Below are 20,470 nucleotides of genomic sequence, written 5' to 3'. Positions count from 1 at the left end.
TTCAGTGACAAAGCCTTTAGCTAATATGTGCAAGGTCCTTGTATGATCATCTTCATCATCATGATCATCATCATTATTGGAGACATGGTCTCTGTGTAATTCTGGCTGGCCTGGAACTGGCTTTTTGTAGATCAGGATGACCTTGAACTCACAGAGATCCTCCTGCCTCCGTCTCCCAAGTACTGGGATTAAAGGTGTATACCACCACTACCCAACTTGTATTTTCTCTGTGTGTGTGTATCTATGTATATGTGTTTTTTATATGTATATATGAAGAGGTAACGGCAGTTTTATTTAGACGGGGTCTTACTATGTCACCCTGTGTTGGACCCTAGAGTCCAATCACTGGGAAGAGTCGTCCCAAGAGACCATCTCTCACACCACAGCTGATGTAAAAACATGAGGATTTTATTAATTCTGTCATGACAGGATCTTTCAGCATTAGAGAGGCCAGAAAGGCCCTGGTACAAGCTACTTTTAAAGGAAAAAGCCACAGAAGCAAGGGGGGTGACTGGGAGTTGTTCTTTGACTATTATGATTGGCTTATTCAAAAGGGCTATTACCAATAATTGGCTGGAGAGTGGTTGCTAGGTAAGAAGAAACATCTGAGGGTCACTTTGACCCCTTTCCCAGGGGCTGAGTCAAATCAAGTCTCCGGGAGGCCTCCCACCTGGCATCAGGAACTGAGTCAACATCTTAAAGGTTATCTTGCCCCAATTTCTGGAGAACATTCACAATGACTAAGGGAAATGGAAAGTTCCCAACATTTCAGTACGTGTGTGGGTAATTGTTAGATTCCTAGTTCCCAGGGGAATGGGGGCACTACTGCTGAGAGGCCTGAGTTGTCAGAAATGGCTTTAGAGTTATTTTAGAATTCTACATTACACCTGGCTGGTTTGGAACTCATTTTGTAGTCCTGGCTGGCCTTGAACTCACAAATCTGCCTGCTTCTGTCTGAGTACTGAGGTTAAAGGCGTGTCCAGTTCAGTATAATGATTTATAACATATATGATGGTTATTTTCTCTTTGTGTGTCTGTATACATATGGTTTTTCAAGTCAGGGTCTCTCTGTGTAACAGCACTTGATGTCCTGGAACTCACTTTTGTAGACCATGCTGGCCTCAAACTCAGAGATCTGCCTGCTTCTACCTCCTTAGTGCTAGGATTAAAGTTGTGCACTACTACGCCCAGGTGTGATTTTTTGTTTGTTTGTTTGTTTTGTTCTTTGTTTTTCAAGACAGGATTTCTCTGTAGTTTTGGAGCCTGTCCTGGAACTAGCTCTTGTAGACCAGGCTGGCCTCGAACTCACAGCTGTCCCTCTGTCTCTGCCTCCCCTCCCGAGTGCTAGGATTAAAGGCGTGTACCACTACAGCCTGATGTGTGTGTGTGTGTGTGTGTGTGTGTGTGTTTTGGTGTGTGAAATAATAAGGCAATAATGTGTCATTTTAGCATCTTTTGCATTATAGGATGATTTTGGATACAAGCTGGAAGAATTCACTGTCAAGGTTTTTTTTCTCTAGCTTATGTTCAGGACTTCATGAGACAGGTCCTTTAGGAGACAGGCTCTTTCCTAAAGCAGATTAAGAAACTTTTACAAGTCTCCCTGTTTTTCCTTAATGTCTCCTCTGCACCGTTCAGTGATTAGGTGGTGTTGGACTCTAGTGTCCAACCTGAGAAGGAGTCGCCCCCAGAGACCACCTCATACACCACAGCCGATGCAAAAGCATGAGGATTTTATTAATTCTGTCATGACAGGGTCCCTCAGCATTCGGGAAGCCGAGGGACCCCCGACTAGCTGGTACAGTCTACTTTTAAAGGAGAAGGCCCCATAGAAACAAGAGGGGTTGTTCCTTGACCATTATGATTGGCTTGTTCTTAAAGGGCTAATACCAATAATTGACTGGAGAACTATTGTCAGATCAGATGAGGTAAGAGGTCATTTTGACCCCATTTCCCAGGGGACTGAGTCAAAACATACGTGTATGGGTAATTGTTCAGGAACTGAGTACGTGCATGTGTAGCTGTTAGGTCCTTGGTTCCCAGGGGAGGAGGGGAAGCACTGAGGCACAGAGGCTGAGAGGGTTCAGACTTGTCAGAAATGGCTTCAGAATTGTCTAAAATCTTACAGTGGCTCATGGCATTAGCACTTCCCCGTACATCTAAAGCTCCAGTTCAGTATGCTGCATCATTGCTGGTTCAGGTCTTTTGATAGGAAGTGCTTTCTGATAAGGATTCATAAGAATTCTTTTGAACAAGGTGGGGTGTGATGCAATTGAGAACATAGGCTGAACCTCCATTCCCTTGACCTCTGCTGCTGTTTCAGAGTTTATACTGACTTGAAGACATTCTCTGCAGAGCCAAGAGTTCAGCATTTCTTTACAATTGATGCAAAGATAGTTACATTCAAAGTCAATTGTTAGTTATTCAGTTGTCATGGAGATCTGTCATTATTTGGTGGTATAGGGAATGCTAAAACACTTAAGTCTGGAAATTTAAAATAGATGACTAAGAAAGAATGTAAAAAAATATCTGAGGTTAGATTGTAGCAATTATTTTTCTATGGGAGCAGTCTTGTGACAGTTTGAAATTGGTGTGTGTGTGTGAGAGAGACAGACAGAGACAGAGAGATGAATGGGGTGGGCTACACCTGCCAAAGCAAGTGTGTGAAGGTCAGAGGACAACCCTGAGGAGTTGATTCTTTCCTTCTGGCTTTTTTTTTTAAAAGATTTATTTGTTTATGATATATACAATATTCTGCTTGCATGTATCCCCGTGGGCCAGAAGAGGGCACCAGATCTCACTACAGATGGTTTTGAGCCACCATGTGGTTGCTGGGAATTGAACTCAGGACCTCTGGAAGAGCAGGCAATGCTCTTAACCTCTGAGCCATCTCTCCAGCGCCCTCCTTCTGGCTTTAGGTGGGTTCCAGGAATCATTCTCATGTCATCAGCCCTGTGTGTCATGTGCTGTTACCCACTGGGCCATGTCTCTGGCCCTCATATTTGAAAAGAAAAAAGCTGAAAATAGTTGTTTGAATTCAATACCTTGGTATCAGAATACACGAGAATTTTTCTCCTGTTTTGGTCTTTCACTTTAGGAATTTTCCCTTTGAGGATCTCGCTGGTCTCTAACTCAAAGTGATCTGCCTTCTAGGTGCTAGGTTTAAAGGATTGCACTCCCACCTGCCTCATAATTTTAACTTTTTAAAGTAAGAGTCTTGCATGATTAAGAAAAATGGATATATTTTAAAGGGAATTTAGCTTACTTTTCAGCTGACAAGTTTTCGAAACTATTCTGCCAAATCAAGCCTTACCTCCAGGTTTCGACTTAGAGCATAGGTTTTATATTCAGATTATATGCATTCATTCATACTCCTTTCCCCCAGGTGTGGTTTTTTTCTTTCTTTCTTTCTTTTTTTTTTTTTTTTTTTTTTGGAGAAAGGGTCTTATGTAGTTTGGAATGGTCTGGATATCCTATGTTGTCAAGATTTGCCTAACTCAAGATTTTATTGCTTTAGCCTCCTAAGTGCTAGAATTACATGTGTCAGTCACTGTGCCAGACCAGAATTCTCTTATCTTGAAATTGCTCTGTAGAAGGGAAACTCTAAAAGCCTAGAATAGGTCAGTGAGATGGCTCAGCCCCATAAAGTGAGGCTTGAGTTAATACTTGCAAGAATCAATTGAGGCTGGCCTTTGCAGTGCACACCTTTAATCCTAACAGATGCTGATGGTCTCTGTGATTTCAAGGCCAGCCTGGTCTATTTAGTTAGTGCCAGGCCAGCGTGAGCTATACAGTAAGATGTTGTCTCTTAAAAGAAATAATAAACGAAGTGTTGAGTAGCTTCTTAGGATGCATGGTGCAGTAGAAAACAAATGAACTATATCCCAGAACTTGGAAGATAGAGGCATGAGAATCAGTAGTTCAAGATCGTCTTGGGATGCACAGTAAATTCCAACCTGAAATACAGGAGACCCTTTATCGAAAAGAAAAGAAAAAACATAGATGACAGTTTGCATGATGATCTTTGCTACTTCTTGTGAAGCCTGGTTTCTTCATAAAACTGTAACAGCCCCTACTAGGTGCCATTGTAAACAAGACTGAAATATGCGAGTTAAATTCCTTACTTCTTTGTTAATATTTACTGAGCATTTAGTGTATTATATCATTAATTAAAAGTATTATCTTGTTTAATTTTCCTGCAGCTCTGTGTAGTTATTCTCAACACTAATTCTTTCTATTTTGCAGATGGGGAGACTGACAGTTTAACTCTTGGCCAAGGTCACACACCTGGTAAGTGGTGGAGCTGCTCTATGTGATCCCAAGCCCTTGTTCTTTGTACCTTTTTAAAATTGATACATGAATTTTCATACAAAGAAATGCTTCTATCTGCAATGTAAATCGAAGCAGTTTTCGCCACTGTAGTTCCACTTCAAAGTTCCCTATGCTTTTTCCCCTTTGATTCGTTAGTCTATCCCTAAAACTTAATAACTTCTTAGTTCTTGTCCTAAAATCTCACAAGCATAACTTTACACATTTGTTCTTTGTGCATTTTCAGCCCAATATTTCATAGTAATCCATGATGCAAGTGTTAATCGTTCTTTTTTTCCCCCTGAGGGGTATTGTACTGACAGTGTCATCTGGTCCGGGCTGGTCCTAGTTTAGTGCAGATAAAACAGCTATAAGATTTCTTACACCAGGACTGGAGAGATGGCTCAGAGGTTAAGAGCACTGCCTGCTCTTCCAAAGGCTCTGCGTTCAATTGCCAGCAACCACATGGTGGCTCACAACCATCTGTAATGAGATCTGGTGCCCTCTTCTGGCCTACAGACATACACACAGACATAACATTGTATACATAATAAATAAATAAATAATTTCTTACACAAAATTTTGTATACATTTTGTATATTGATCCTCTAAAGCATAGTAAAAATTGTTGGTTTATATGGTAGGTAGATACACATTAAAATTTTTATAGAGTAGCCAGTTTTCCAAAATGTTTTTATGTTTTATAGTTTAAATAGCATGTGAATTTCTATTTCATATGTTTTCAAGTAATTGATATTGTCAGGGTTTTAATTTTTGTAACTCTAGTGAGCATTGTGATGGGAAGGTATGTTTTTAGCCAACATTTCCCCAATGGCCAGTTATATTGGCTACTGTATTATATACCTACTGGCTATTCATATGTCATCTCTTTAAATGGTTCAAAGTCTTGAACATTAGAAGCATTAAGTTCTTTTTTTTACTTTTTGCATTGTTGGCATTTTTATATTCTGAATGTCATATGGTATATGTGATATTCATATTTTCTCCTGGCCTGTGGTTTTCCTTTTCATTTTAAACATATTTTATGATGAATATCTTTTTTAAAAAATTAACTGTTGCCATGTGGGTGCTGGGAACTGAACCCAGATCCTCTGGAAGAGCAGCCAGTGCTCTTAGCCAATGAGCCATCTCTCCAGCCTTCACTAAAAATTCTTAGTATAACCAAATTCCATTTTCTTTTAGAAACTATGAATTTTTTTTTTTTCAAGACAGGGTTTCTCTATAGCTTTAAAGCCTGTCCTAGAACTAGCTCTTGTAGACTAGGCTGGCCTCGAACTCATAGCGATCCACCTGCCTCTACCTCTCGAATGCTGGGATTAAAGGAGTGCGCCACCATTGCCCGCCAAAACTTAAACATTTTATTTTATCTTTTGGTTTTTTGAGACAGGGTTTTTCTGAAGCTTTTGGAGCCTGTCCTGAACCAGCTCTTGTAGATCTCGAAATCCCAGAGATCCGCCTGCCTCTGCCTCCTGGGTGCTGCAGTTAAAGGTGTGTGCCACTACCACCCAGCGATGATTTTTTTTTTTTAAGGGCTACATTCATGCCCACAATTTTGCCATGTTTTATAAAGTAGGAATCAAAGACTTTTTCATATGAAAGTTTGTTTCTTCGTGTTATTTGTTAAAGTTTTTTTCTCAATATTTTTATGGTTTTCTTTAATAAATTGTGTGAATCTGTGGATTCTTTTGGTTTTTCGAGACAGGGTTTTTCTGTGTAACAGCCCTGGCCGTCCTGAAACTCGCTTTATAGACTAGGCTGGCCTCAAACTCACAGAGATCTGCCTGCCTCTTGTCTTCTCAAGTGCTGGGTTTAAAGGCGAATCTGTGGATTTTTGTATTCTCTTTCATTAATCCTTTTGAATCTTTTAATCAAAGCCATGGTGTCCTCAATTTTATGGCTTTATGATAAATAAGGAGTATTGATAAGCTGCCTCTATTCTTCATTTCCAAAGTTATTTTGGCTTAATTGTTTTTCTTTCAAAAGACTATTCCATATGAAGTTTAGAGTCAATTTATTTGAAAAGAAAACTAAAAAATTTGCTGAGTTTTTACAATTGATTTGCACTGAGTCCATCAAAAGAATTGTCTTTTTTTTTTTTTTTCCATTGCTAGGTAAACTCAGAAGCTTTGCCTGTGAGGCACAGTGCTTTATCACTGTGTTCTGTCCCTCGCTCAAACTGTCACCTTAACAGTAGCAGGGCTTCTAATCCTTGCATTTAGTTTGTCTTTTTTCTAAATGCAGTATCTTTACTTTTTCTCATTAATGTTTTAAATGGATTAATGTTGACATCTTGTTTTACTTTTAAATTATTTCCATTTTGCATTTTAATGCTATTATGACTCAGACTGGTTTTAAAGTTTATTTGCCAAATTGTTGCAATTCAATTGATTTTTGTGTATTGAGTTTGTATTGAATTTGTTTACTAGTTCTGGTAGTCACCTAAAACAATAAATCTGTTGGGACTTTTGTGTGCACAACTATGAATAAAGACAGCCATATGTTTTCCTTTTTGATGTTTATGGTGTTTGATTTCCAGCATAATAGTAGGTAGAAGCGATGGCAATGGTATTCTTGTCTCATTCTTAGTCTTAGGTGGAAGGATTTCAATTTCCATGATCAAATACAATGTTAATTTTTAAACCTTTTTCTTTTTTCTTTCTTTTCTTCTTTTTGTTTTTTCTGAGACAGGGTTTCTCTTACTCTATAGCTTTTGGAGCCTGTCCTGGAACTCTTTGTAGACCAGGCTGGCCTCAAACTCACAGAGCTCTGCTTGCCTCTGCCTCCCAACTGCTGCGTGCAGCACCACTACCCAGCCAGACTTTTTTCTTACAGTTTTCATTTTAAATATATTTTTTGATTATGTGCATGCAGATGTGTGTAATTATACCAAGTTTTTTTGTATAGCTCCTGGTAGCCTATAGTACACCATGTAGCTCAGCTCAGCCTGGCCTCGAGCTCATAGATTGTACTGCTTCTGCCTCTTTAGTTCTGGAATTACAGGCACCTAATACCATGTCTGACTCTCCTTTGCGTGTGTGTATACATATGCACGTGTGAATGTGTGTGTGTGTGTGCTGTGATTAAAGGCGTGCACCACCACCACCTGGCCAGTTCTTTACCCTTACAGATTAGTGGAATCATAGTGTTTGTCTTTTTGTTTCTAACATTTCACTTAGCATAATGCTCTCCAGATTTATCTGTAGCAGTCTTTCTTTTAGGCCATCAACTAGCTCCCAAATCATGACACAGAGACTTAATAGTTTATGAATGCTCAGCCTTATCTTAGCTATTATTTTCATCTGTTTCTCTTTATCTACATTTTGCCTTGGGGATTTTTTTTATAAGAATGTTTTCTTTTTATTTTATTTATTACATATACAATATTCTGTCTGTGTGTATGCCTGGAGGCCAGAAGAGGGCACCAGACCTGTGAGCCACCATGTGGTTGCTGGGAATTGAACTCAGGACCTTTAGAAGACCAGGCAATGCTCTTAATCCCTGAGCCATCTATCTCTCCAGGTAGCCTTGGGGATTTTTACCTTTTTCTTTCTCTATGTCTTACTTTCCTGCTTATTGTGTCTCTCTGACTGGCGACTGGCTGGCAGTTGGCTGGTTTTTGGTTCCAGGCCTGTCCTTGTCTTTCTCCCTCTTTTTTTCTCCTTCCTTTCTCCCTCCCTCATCCTTCCTCTTTCTCTCTCCTGGATTTCCCTTCCTTTTTAATTCTCTTTGACTGCCAAATCTGCCCATCCTTTCTCTGCCTAGCTATTGGCTGTTCAACTCTTTATTAGACCAATCATGTGCCTTAGACAGTCAAGGCAAAACAAATGCAACCCATCTTTACATAATTAAGCAAACATAGCATAAACAAATGTAACACACCTTTACACAGTTAAAGTAATATTCTGCAGCTTACACAAATCTAACATCTTTACATAGTTAAAATAATATTCTACAACATTTATCCATATTGCTGTATGATATATTTGAATTCATTTATTCTTTTAAGGTTGGATAACGTCACTTTGTATGTATATATCATATTTTATTATTTACTAGTTAGTAGATATTTGGTTTTGTTCAGCTTTTGATCTATTGTGAATTGTCTTGTTATGGACATAGGTGTACAAAAGTATATTTCTGAGTTCCTATTTTAAATTCTTTTGGATCGATAACCAGAAGTGGGATTGCTGAACCATGTGATAATTATCTTTTCTATTTTTGAGTAACTGCTGTTTTGTTTCTTTTTTAATTTTATGTAACTTTTTTTTGAGATTATATTTCCCTTTCCTTCCTCTGAATCCTCTCATCTACCACCTCCCACTGTCTTTCAAATTTATGGTCTTTTTTTCATTGTTATTATGTATACATGTTTGTATATATGCTGTATTGTTTTCAATACCAGAATCACCATTTTACGTTTTTACTAACATGTATAAGAATTCTAAGCTGGGTAGTGGTGGCAGAGGCAGGAGGATCTCTGTGAGTTCAAGACCAGACTGGTTTACAGAGTGAGTTCCAGGACAGGCATCAAAGCTACACTGAGCAACCCTGTCTTGAAAAACCAAAAAACTACAAAAACCCCATAATGTACCTAGTTTATTTTCTAGACTTCTCATAAATCTTAATAATTCCAATGTGGTTCAGAAGTCCAAATTCCTTCTTAGAGATTTAGGCAAACTCTTGAATAAGAGCAAACTGCACTTTCCCAAGGTCACAGGTTCACATTTCCACCCAAAAGAGAGTAGTAGGGGCAGAGAAAGAAGAGATAAAATAAAGTAAGTGGAAAGCCTGTCAAGACAAATGTTTAAACCCTGTTTCTCTTTATAGGGGGACTTGGGTTGTAATATGATATAAACTCAAAGGCATTTGCACAGTCCCACCCTAGTCTTTCAGGTTTCAGCAAACACAACCTCTTTTTGGGACTGGCTCTGCTTGTTGCGTGCAGTTTTTTGGTTTTTTGAGACAGGGTTTCTTTGTAGCCCTGCCTCTTCTGGCACTCACTCTGTAGACCAGACTGGCCTCGAACTCACAGAGATCTGCCTGCCTCTGCCTCCCTAGTGCTGAGATTAAAGCTGTGTGCCACCACTGCCTGGCGTGTTTTTTCTTTATATTACATATTTGATGTTAATTTTTACATATGGTATGAGGTAATATTTAGTTTATTTTGGATATGGACATTGTTTTTCTTGTTCTGTGTTGAAAGAATTTCTTTCCCTATGGAATTTGTAAAAAGTGACAAAAACTTACTTGAACTTGCCTAATATGTACAAAGCTCTGGGTTTAATCCCAGCAGTGCAAAAAAGAAAAAAAACTACATACACAAATATTTGAACAAATAACCATATTCTCTTGTCCAGTTTGTTGTCATGTCTGTGTCTGAAGCATACTTTTTTTTTTCGCTTTACTGAGTTTTGAACTCAGTATTTGCCTTTTAAAATTTTGCTGTTGTTGTTGTTATTTGTTTGTTTGTTTTCTGAGATAGGGCTTCTCTGTAGCTTTGGAGTCTATTCCTGGAACTAGCTGGGATTAAAAGCTTGCGCCATTGTTGCCCAGCTAGTATTTACATATATCAATTAGGTAAGTACTTCTCTCTATGTATTCCCCTGCCACTACCTCCTGAGTACTTGCATTAAAAGTGTGTGCCACCATCACCTGGGGCTACTTTTTTTTTTAATTTTTTTTTTCAGCTCCAAAGAGCTTCATCAAAGATTGTTAATGGCTCAAGCAGAACAAACATTTTTACCAACTGGTACTTTTTGGGCCTCCTGCCCCACAGTCAGTGTCTCTGGTTTCTGATTCCTAGGGTGACATTGAATTTTTAATCCTCTTTACTCCATCACATGCTGGATTGTAGCTATCTGAGGGAATAAAAAGATCCTGGTCGCCTCCATTCTGATGCTGCAGCAATGCTCAGCACCCAATGTCCAAGTACAGCTTTGTGACTTGAAGTGCTGCGAGCCTTCTGTGGGTCATTTTGTTGAGGTCCATTCCAAACAGCCACAGGACTCAAAGTTTGCACCCTGGATGCCTTAGCCTCTTGCACAGTAGCCGGACACCTGTGTCCCCTAGAGCATTGTTGGTCAAATAAAGCTCCATCAGGGTCTGGCTGGTACCCAGGATGGAAGAGAGGTCCTCACAGGCTTTTGATGTGAGGCCACAGCTGTCCAGCCACAGCTTCTGGGGTCTGCAGGCCGATGCCGCAGTCCTTCTCCCAGCAGTTGCAGGCCCCTGTCTCCCAAGTCACTGAAGCTCAGGTCCAGCTCTCGGAGGCAAGTGTTGACCCTGAGCACATGGGCAATCCTTGCACAGGCGTCTGAGCTTTTATGGCTGTGTTTGTATATCTGTAGTCGATTTAGTTTTTTGTCTCTATCAGAGCCTTAACTGGCCAGAACTTGTGAAGACCATGATGGCTTTTAGCTTGTAAGAGATCCCATCTGCTTCTTCCCAAGTGCTGAGATTAAAGGTGTGTGCCAGTATATCCAGGTCTGTTTTCGTTTTTTTTCCCCCTTTTTTGAGAAGAATCTCTCACTGTGTAGTCTGGACTCCCTTGGAATTTGCAAACCTCTTATCAGCCTTTTAACTGCTAGGGTTACAAGCATATGCCACCCACCTAGCCTTTTTTTTTTTTTTTAACTTTTCAAGACAAGGTTTTTTCCAGGCTTCCCTGGAACTCCCTCTGGAGACCGGACTGGTCTTGAACTCTGTTTCCTGAATATTGGTATCAAAGGTGTGTGCCAGCACTGCCCAGCTGGTGATACTTTTTTTTTAAAAAAAAATATTTATTAGATATACTGTGTTCTTCCCAGAAGAGGGCACCAGATCTCATTACAGATGGCTGTGAGCCACCATGTGGTTGCTGAGAATTGAACTCAGGACCTCTGGAAGAGCAGGCAGTGCTCTTAACCTCTGAGCCATCTTTCCAGCCCTGAGGTGGTATTTTTCTTATGAGCAATGTCCATGTGTTTAAGTACAATTTCTGCTTTTTTTTTTTTTTTTTTTTTTGGTTTTCAAGACAGGGTTTCTCTGTAGCTTTGGAACCTGTTCCTGGAACTAGCTCTTGTACACCAGGCCTTGAATTCACAGACGTTTGCTTGCCTCTGTCTCCCAAGTGCTGGGATTAAAGGCATGTACCACCACCACCCAGCTATAATTTCTGCATCTTGATGTGTTTTACTGATTGAAGTTTTAAAACTGAATGAGCCATATAACTTTGGGGAAAAACCTCAGGTAGTCATGAGATATTATAATTTTTATATCTTGCTTACTTAAGCATTCATTTTGTGAGGTTAATCTTTGGGAACCAAAGCTTACAGTAACTACATTACTATGCTTCCTACAACAGATTTTTAGTTTTATTTAACCCATTCATTATCTTCAGTACATAGCATCTGTTATTTATGTTATAAGTTTTTGTATTTTGTGTAGTTACAAATTACCCAACTGGTTCTTTAGGAGTTCTTCCCTGATTTTAAAGACTCCATCTAGTGGTTTGTTCTGAAATGGAAGTGGTGAGCCACTGTGGTGATTCATTAGCGTGTTCGTGCTTAGTCCACTAGGTGGCAACAGGACCTAAGTGAAGAATGCAGAGGGAAGTCCTCTAAGAAAAATAGAAGATAATGTTACTTGGAAAGAAACAGAAAAACAATGATGTCTAAAAAGTAATGCAACTAGCTTTAAAGTTTGAGAGGTATAAAGTTAGTTTGTTGTAAGAACATACATGAAAACTAATTAAAAGTACACACTCTTGGGCTTGGAGGTTCATAGGTTAAGGCACTGGCTGTTCTTCCAGAGAACCCAGCTTCAATTGTTAGCACCCACATGACAGTTCACAGTTGTCTGTAACTTCAGTTCCAGGGGATCTGGCACCCTCACACAGACATACAGATAGGCAAAACACCAACGCATAGAATACGTATACATTCTTTTTGTTGTTATTTCTCTTTTCTAGTCTTTTGGACTTGACATTCCTGGCTTATTTTTAGTGGTCTCAGTTGTAGTGGTCAGGATCAGATGTAACATTGTGTACTTATTTGCCTAGGACCTGTTGGAGTTCCACATGCTGACAAAGTCTGAGGTTGTCTTCGGATTCTTGCCTCACTTGAGATTGACAGTTAGTGCTTCAGGGAGGTAGAAACTAAAAATGACTCAGTGTTGTTTTTTTTTAATATTTATTTATTATGTATACAATATTCTGTATGTATTCTGTCTACATGAGGTCTACAGACCTCATTACAGATGGTTGTGAGCCACCATGTGGTTGCTGGGAATTGAACTCAGGACCTTTGGAAGAGCAGGCAATGCTCTTAACCACTGAGCCATCTCTCCAGCCCCTGACTCAGTGTTTTTAAACTGTTGTATCATGTAATTGAGAACGACCCCACAACCCCAGAGCAGTTCTATCATTCTTCATTCGTGTAGAGTTTCTCCAGTATATTCTTTTTTTTAAATTTGTATTTTAGCCATGTAGGTGCTATGGCATTTGGGTATAATTTCTGAAAATATGTTTGACCAGCTATACTTAGCAGTTTTTTTTCACCAAAGAAGTTACTGTCACAAAACCAACAAGGGTGTATACATGAAAATCACTGAGGCTGGTTAAGATCAACATGAGTTCCTTTTTTTGGGATTGCTAACAGGCTACAAACCAGCATTTTTTCTGCTATGGCAGGGGAGGGAGGCACTAAGTTTGAAGTACTGCTTGTTAAAAATGATGATCTTATGTGCAGAGTGGTAGAAGGTATATTCAGCATTTACTAAGATCCCAGGTTTATTTTCAGTGTCATGAAAATTAAAAAGAAAAGCATAGCAATCTTGGTGACAACTCTGCTAGCCTGGGGTTATCATTCTGTTGTGATAGCAAAGAATCTTTACTGTGAAGGTTTTGACATGAGACAGCTATAGGGCAACGTTACCAGCTCTTCGATACCCTGAGTTGACAAGGTGATGTGGGTGGGTGATGGGGCTGTGTCAGAACAACAGGAAAACAGTATGAGACAATACCAGGAATCTGTAGGAAAGCCCAAGTAAAACAGAAATCTGGAATAGACTTGTTCCACATATTCCAAGCACAGTTTCAACAGCAGAGTAAAAAGGCTTTAGCCAATTATTTTGGGCAAGCGAATCTATATCTGACCAATCTTTGAATGAATGAGTAGTAAGCTATGCAGATAGGAGGAGGTTGAGTGATTTCTAGAAATCAGCCTCTATAACATAAGGGAGAGCCCTGAGATATGAGGAACTTGTCGTTGAGGCAGAGACTTCATAGATTAGTTCAGAAAATGTGAAAACAAAGGTCACCCACTTAAATCATCATCATCATTTGGGGTAGGGTTTTGTGTAGCTCAGGGTAACCAAAAATTCACATTCCTCTACCTCATCCCCACGATTCATTATTTTAAATGTTTAAATATCCACCAGATAGTGGTGTTGCACCTTTGATCCCAGCACTAGGAGGCAGAGGCAGGCAGATCTTGGTGAGTTGAAGGCCATCCTGTTCTAAAACCAAGTTTCAGGACAGCAGAGCTGTTACACAGAAAAACCATATCTTGAAAAACAAGACAAAACAGTCACTATCCAGCAACAACAATTACAAAATATACAAAGAGACAAGCTTGACCTGTCAGATGTGAGAGGGAAAATCATTTACTAGAAACTATCTCAAGTAATTCAAGTGTTGGATCTGGCGCACACAGACTCCAGTTGTTATAGACATTTCTTTCTTTTTGGGTTTTGGAACAGAGTCTTCCTGTGTAGCCTAAACTAATCTTGAACATGAGATCATCCTGCCTGAATTTTTTAGTTACGTTCTGACAATGCAGGACATACTTCAACCATTTAAAGCTTAAAAATTTTTCTTTCAGCAGTTCTTACACATTTTTGGCATGCAGCTTTTAGATATTTCAAAGGAAGAAAACCATGTTTAAAGAATTAGAAGAAAATATGAAGACATTGACTTAATACAAATAATTTTTATAGCCAGATATTAAGAATAAACTGGGTATAGAGAGTACACTTGAAATAAAAAATTAAGCAGGAAGGACCAGTAGAAGCTTGGAAGTGATAGAAGGAAAAAATGGTGAACTGGGAGATAGATCACTGTATGTCTTACTTAATATGCAAAACAGAGAGGAAAAAGAAAAGTGAACGAATTTGAGGATTCATAGGGTAGCATCAAGTATGCCCTTAGTGAGAATCAGGAAGTAAGGAGTGAGAAAAAGGGGTAGAAAATCCTGATAATTAACACTCTATAGCTTAATATGGACTATAAATATAAACAATCTATACATCCAGGATACCTGATTAAACACTCAGTTTAATATATAATAAGCATATATCAATGCCAAATTTGGAAAATAGGGATAGAGAGAAAATCTGAAAAGTAGCAAGGAAAATAAAAGCAAAGATAAGATTTATGGTTGAATTCTAATTTAGCAATAATGGGTGGCTGAAGTCAGTGGGTTAAAAATGTTCAGTGCGTGGAAAAACAATTTCTACCCAAGATTTATCTATCCTGAAAAGCTATTTAAAAATAAGTCCACAATGAGAGCTGACTGAGGAGCCAAGGACAATGGCATTGGGTTTTGATTCTACTGCATGTACTGGCTTTGTGGGAGCCCAGTCTGTTTGGAAACTCACCTTCCTAGACCTGGATGGAGGGGGGAGGTCCTTGGATTTTCCACAGGACAGGGAACCCTGACTGCTCTTTGGACTGAGAGGAAGAGGGAAGGAGGGCTGGGGGAGGGGGAGGGAAATGGGAGGAGGTGGAAATTTTTAATAAAAAGTAAAAAATTTGCTGGAAAAAAATAAATTAAAAAAATAAAAATAAGTCCAATGATATTCTCACCTATAAAAACGTTTTTTCTAGAGGATCTTATTTAAATACTATACGGAGGGTTTAGGGTAAAAGGAAGCTGACATCTGTTGATAACATACATCTGTTATTTTCAAATACTTTAATACAAGGTACATTCTGTAACTATAGTGAAACTAAATGAGAGATTTACAGTGGAAAGAAACCTGTGATGATCCCAAATATGTAAAGTTAAATAACACAGAAAAAGAAGAAATTTCAAGACAAACTTTAAGATATTTTTTAACTAAATATAAATGGACATACAGCGTGTCAAAATTTTATGGTCTATAACCAAGGCTATGTTTGAAGAAAGTTTATAGCTTGCCCAACTTATTCTAATTTTCTATAATAGAATGCAGTAAAAAGGAAGACGGAAAACAATGAAACCAATCTTCTCAGTCTGAATAAATGCTATCAACCCATACCTAGTCTGACCAAGAAAATCAAGAGGATTGAACATACAAAAACAAGTGGTAAAAGAGTTATTAGATCAGAAAATAAAATGGGTGTCCATAAAACTTCATTCTGAACAAATTAGAAAACTTAGAAAGATGGAATTATTAAAACTGAGGAGGAAAATATACTGATCCATCTGCAACAAGGAACATTTATTAAAGTACAGTTTCACACAAATGGAAGACAATAGGGGTGTGCGACTGCGCTAGTTGTCAGTTGTTTTTAGAAGTGGTAATTTTACCTTTCATGTTCATTTAGAAAATAGAAAAGGGGATGCATTTTAACTCATATTTTAACAACATTGTCCCTGTATTAGAGTCCGGTACAAGAAACCCCTGACCATTTTTTGTTTATTTAACATTGGCAGAATATTTAACATACACTAGCAAATTAGGTTAAATAATATAATAAATGTATGAATACCTAATACATAAACAGTGACTTCTTGGTATTTATTTCAGGAATTAAAAATTAAATTATTATTTTCATCTTTTGTTAAGACAAGTTTCTCTGTGTTACCCTGGCTGTCTTGGCACTCATTTTGTAGACTAGGCTGACCTTGAACTCACAGAGATCCATTTGCCTCTCCACTGCCACCTGGCTACAAACTTAACACAGGATTTAATTTAACAAGTAGCAGTAGTTGTTCCCCTTTTTAAAATTTCTTCACATGTATCTGAGGGGATAGTATGTACTATAGCACCTGTCTGAAGATCTGAGGACAACTTGCCAGACTCAGCTCTCTCAGCTCTCTCCTCCTACCCTGTGGATGTTGGGAATTGAACTCATTGCCTGGCTTGGCAGAAAGTACTCTTACATTGAGCCATTTTGGTAGTCCCACAATATTTTTTAAAAATCATGGCAGCAGTCGGGCGGAAGATACAAAGAAACCCTGTCTTAAAAAACCACACACATACAAAATCAGGGCAGGAGAAGATTTAGGGCTTTTGAACCATTTCGATCTGTTGGAATGACTTATCCAATACCGTTTGTTTGTTTTGTTTTGTTTTTTGAGACAAGGTTTCTCTGTGTAGCTTTGGAGCCTGTCCTGGCACTAGCCAGGTGCTGGGATTAAGGGCAGGCAAATCTCTGTGAGTTCAAGACCAGCCTGGTCTATGAAACCAGTTCCAGGACTGCCTTCCAAAGCTAAAAAAAAAAAAAAAAAAAAAAAATGAATGAATGAGTGAATAAATGAATGAATTTTTTTTTAGAAGGCTCTATGTCTGGTTAGAGTCTCACCCTTTCAACACTGATTCTAGCCAATACAATAAATAAGGGGGAAAGGGCATCCAAATTTAGAAGAAAGGACTAAAACTCTTTATTCATAGATAATGTAGTCTATAATCCTAACGATTCCACAAAACTGATTAAACTGGATTGGCATTGTTTCAATCACCCTACAAAATAATTATATTAAAAGTCATAATAAAATTAATAATAAGATTGCTTTCATAGTTGCAGCCAAAGAATAAATCTAACAAATACAAGATTTAGATACTATAAGTATTGCCGAGAGAAAATTTAAAAGACGCCATTAAATGGAGAAATAATAGTCCATGTTTATAGGTTAAAAGACTAGATATTAAGATAACTTTTTTAGATTGTTTTATTCATTCAGTTAAGTATTTATGAAAAAACTCAACTTATTCGTTTAAAGTGGTTGTCATCTTGCTTCCAACACTGATAGCAGTGCAAAGTGCCTAAGATAGCCAATGAAGTTTTGAAAATGAACAAAGGTTGAGGACTTAACTGTGCAGTTTCAAATATTGTAGACACAAAACAGGATGATGCTGGTCACGATGAACACTGAATCCAGATTGCGTTCAGCAATAGATTCCGATCTATATGCCAGGTGAATCTTGGCAAAGGTGCTTGCTTAATATGGTGGGGGAGTGTGGCTTCTATCTTGCGTGATATATATTTTTTGATATATGTTTATACCAAAAAACCCAGCCAGCGGCAGTACAGAACAACATATTAGAAAAGATGGCGCACACCTTTAATCCCAGGATTTAGGAGCCAGAGGCAGGAGGATCTCTGAGGCTAACCTGGTCTACAGAGGAGTTCCAGGACAGCCAGGACTACACAAAGAAACCCTGTCTCTAAAAAACAAACAAAACAAAACAAAAAATCCAGCTAGCCTACAGGAAGAAAACAACACACATCAGACCCTACATTAGGCCACAAAATAATTCACAGGGTATCACACACTTAGTATAAACACTAAGACCACGAGTAGCCTAGGCCGACTTGACACATGCTGTGTAGGAGAGGATGACTCTGAGTGCTTGGTCTTTCTGCCTTTACCTCCCAGGTTTAGGGATTACAAGTTAGTCCACATCTTTTTTTTTTTTTTTTTTTGATTTTTCGAGACAGGGTTTCTCTGTAGTTTTTGGTGCCTGTCCTGGAACTAGCTCTTGTAGACCAGGCTGGCTTCGAACTCACAGGGATTCGCCTGCCTCTGCCTCCCGAGTGCTGGGATTAAAGGCGTGCGCCACCACCGCCCGGGGATTACAAGTTAGTACTGCTGGGCCTGACTCAAACAATTCTTACAATGAAATTATGTCAGTTTTTAGATTAGATCAGAAGTACTGTATGATTTCTTGTATTGAAAACTAGAATAGGCAAAATTCAGAGACAAAGTAAGATAAAGTTTCCTAGGGGATATTGGGAATAGATGGTTATTATTTAATGAGTTTCCAGTTTAGGATTATTAAATCTGGATGTGGACAGTAGTTGTGGTTACACTGCATTGTAATTTTAACACAGTGCTGTAAAAGTCATGCTTCCAAATGATTGATCTGGTCAAACAGTATATGTTATATATACATAGAAAAATTATTTAATATACATGTGATTTCGCTAAAATGAACTACCTATATGATGTATGCTTAGAGAGACAGCAGATTAGTGATTAACTGTGGCCTGGTATCAGAGTGGGGATTGTTTGGGAATAAGTTTAGATAGTTTTTTTGTAGGGTCTTAGAAATGTTCTTAAATTTTGGTAATAGTTACATAGCTAGATGAATATAATTTTGTAAGTATACAGTGGATAAGTTGTGTGGTATATAAATTATACCTAAATCACACTTTTAAAAAATGCCTGTGATCTGTTGGATCTAAAAGAAATTTTGATTAGATGGTTTTAAGGTTTGTAAGCTCACTTACTAGACTTTGCATTGGAAGTTTGTACTTAGAAAACTGTATCCTGTGTCCTACTCTATACAGAATCTACCACAAGCTTGTTGAGGAACATTTGGTGTGTGATTCTACTGATGGACCCAGAGTTAGACGTATTCCATTCAGACTGACTAGAGAAAGGTGCCTTCAAATCCTGGATTATAGCTTACCTCTTTGTAGACAGTTTATATATATATTCTGCTGATTGTTAGTGAAGGGATCGTGTTTGTGCTGCTGAAAGTGGAGAATCTAAAGCAGTGGTTTTCAACTTGTGGGTGCAAACCCTTGGGGTTGTCGAGCAGCCCTTTCACAGGGGTCACCTAAAACCATCATTAAACACAGACATTTATATTATGATTTCTAACAGTAACCAAATTACAGTTATGAAGTAGGAATGAAAATACGTTTATGGTTGGGAGTTACCACAACATAAATTGTATTAAAGGGCTGCAGAATTAGGGAAGGTGAGAGCCACTGCACTAAAGGTGCCGTGTGAGACCAGCATATTTTGGACAATACTAGGTGCTGTCCATAAAGCTCTTTTCCGTGGCTTCACTCACAGTGCTAATGATAGATACAGGATGTGTCTTAAATTCCCTGTGGTCTAATTATCTGTTATGCAGGTATTTATTTTAGTCCCATTTTTAGACAACATCCTTAAAGTCATGTAATTGTCTTCTTTTCTGTGTCTACTATTTGATTTTTTTCTAAGTTAAACCACATAAAACTTTGTCTGTTGAAATAGAATTCTTTATTGATGTAGTTAAAGCTTATTGATATTCTAGATTTAAGGAAATGTCATACAGAATATCAGAAAGAAAGCTCTTTGGTTTCTTAAAAGAACTTCATTAATTTCTAGGGAGTCTAGGAATTTCATCTAAGTAGAATCATGTATATGTTATATATAGCTTATATATAATATAACTTCAAATAATTCATAATTATCACAGCATATGTGGAGTGTAGATGGATTTTTCTTTCGGTCACCAGCTCACAAAAAAATGACATGGAGACTTATTAATTATAAAAGCTCATCCTTAGCTTAGGTTTGTTTCTAACTAGTTCTTATAACTTAAATTAACCCATATCTTTTAATCTATGTTCTTTTATATGGCTCAGTTACTTTTATTCTGTACTCCCCATCCTGCTTCCTCTCTGGCTGGTGACTTCGTCGTCTTCTTCGTCTCTCTGCCTGGAAATCCCCGAAGTTGCCTGCATTGCTATTAGCTGTTCAGCTTTTTATTATACAAATCACAGTAATACATCCTTACAGTATACAAATATTCTCCCAGTTTTGTCTAAATAAAAAGGAAGGTTTTAACTCCTAACATAGTAAAACTATATACAATAAGAATAATTAATCAGGTAAGAATTGCATTTACAATGTTCAGTCTATTTGTATTTGACACATTCAGAGAAAATACTGTATTATCTATCCTATCTTGGTGAGTCAAAAGTTTTGAACCTAATTTACTTTGTATCCTAACTCATACTATAACTATAACTCATACAACATAAAACTATCCTTTTAGGCCTCAAAACATTTTCTTAGATAAACAACTTAGGTTTTAATGTCTCTCAATCTTATATACTTTACACCTCTTTTGAGGTTGTTGTTGTTTTGTTTTGTTTTGTTTGACACAGGGTTTCTCT

At 38.1% G+C, this 20,470-nt stretch overlaps 1 protein-coding gene across 2 annotated transcripts in view; it reads left to right on the top strand.

Annotated features, from left to right (window-relative positions):
• The window catches only part of Nr6a1 (nuclear receptor subfamily 6 group A member 1), a 158,860-nt gene that overhangs the window by 28,775 nt on the left and 109,615 nt on the right, over nucleotides 1-20,470 (top strand). For both annotated transcript variants that reach the window (XM_048429187.3, XM_085681277.2), the window contains exon 3: nucleotides 4,246-4,290. In XM_048429187.3, the coding sequence (XP_048285144.2) occupies nucleotides 4,246-4,290 (45 nt within the window). The remainder of the gene's footprint in view (nucleotides 1-4,245; nucleotides 4,291-20,470) is intronic.

Source organism: Myodes glareolus, chromosome 21 (assembly GCF_982192425.1).
Source record: "Myodes glareolus chromosome 21, mMyoGla1.1, whole genome shotgun sequence".
In the NCBI taxonomy this organism is placed as follows: Eukaryota; Metazoa; Chordata; class Mammalia; order Rodentia; family Cricetidae; genus Myodes; species Myodes glareolus.
Note: the sequence above shows the minus strand (reverse complement) of the source record. Positions and strands in the feature narration are given on the sequence as shown.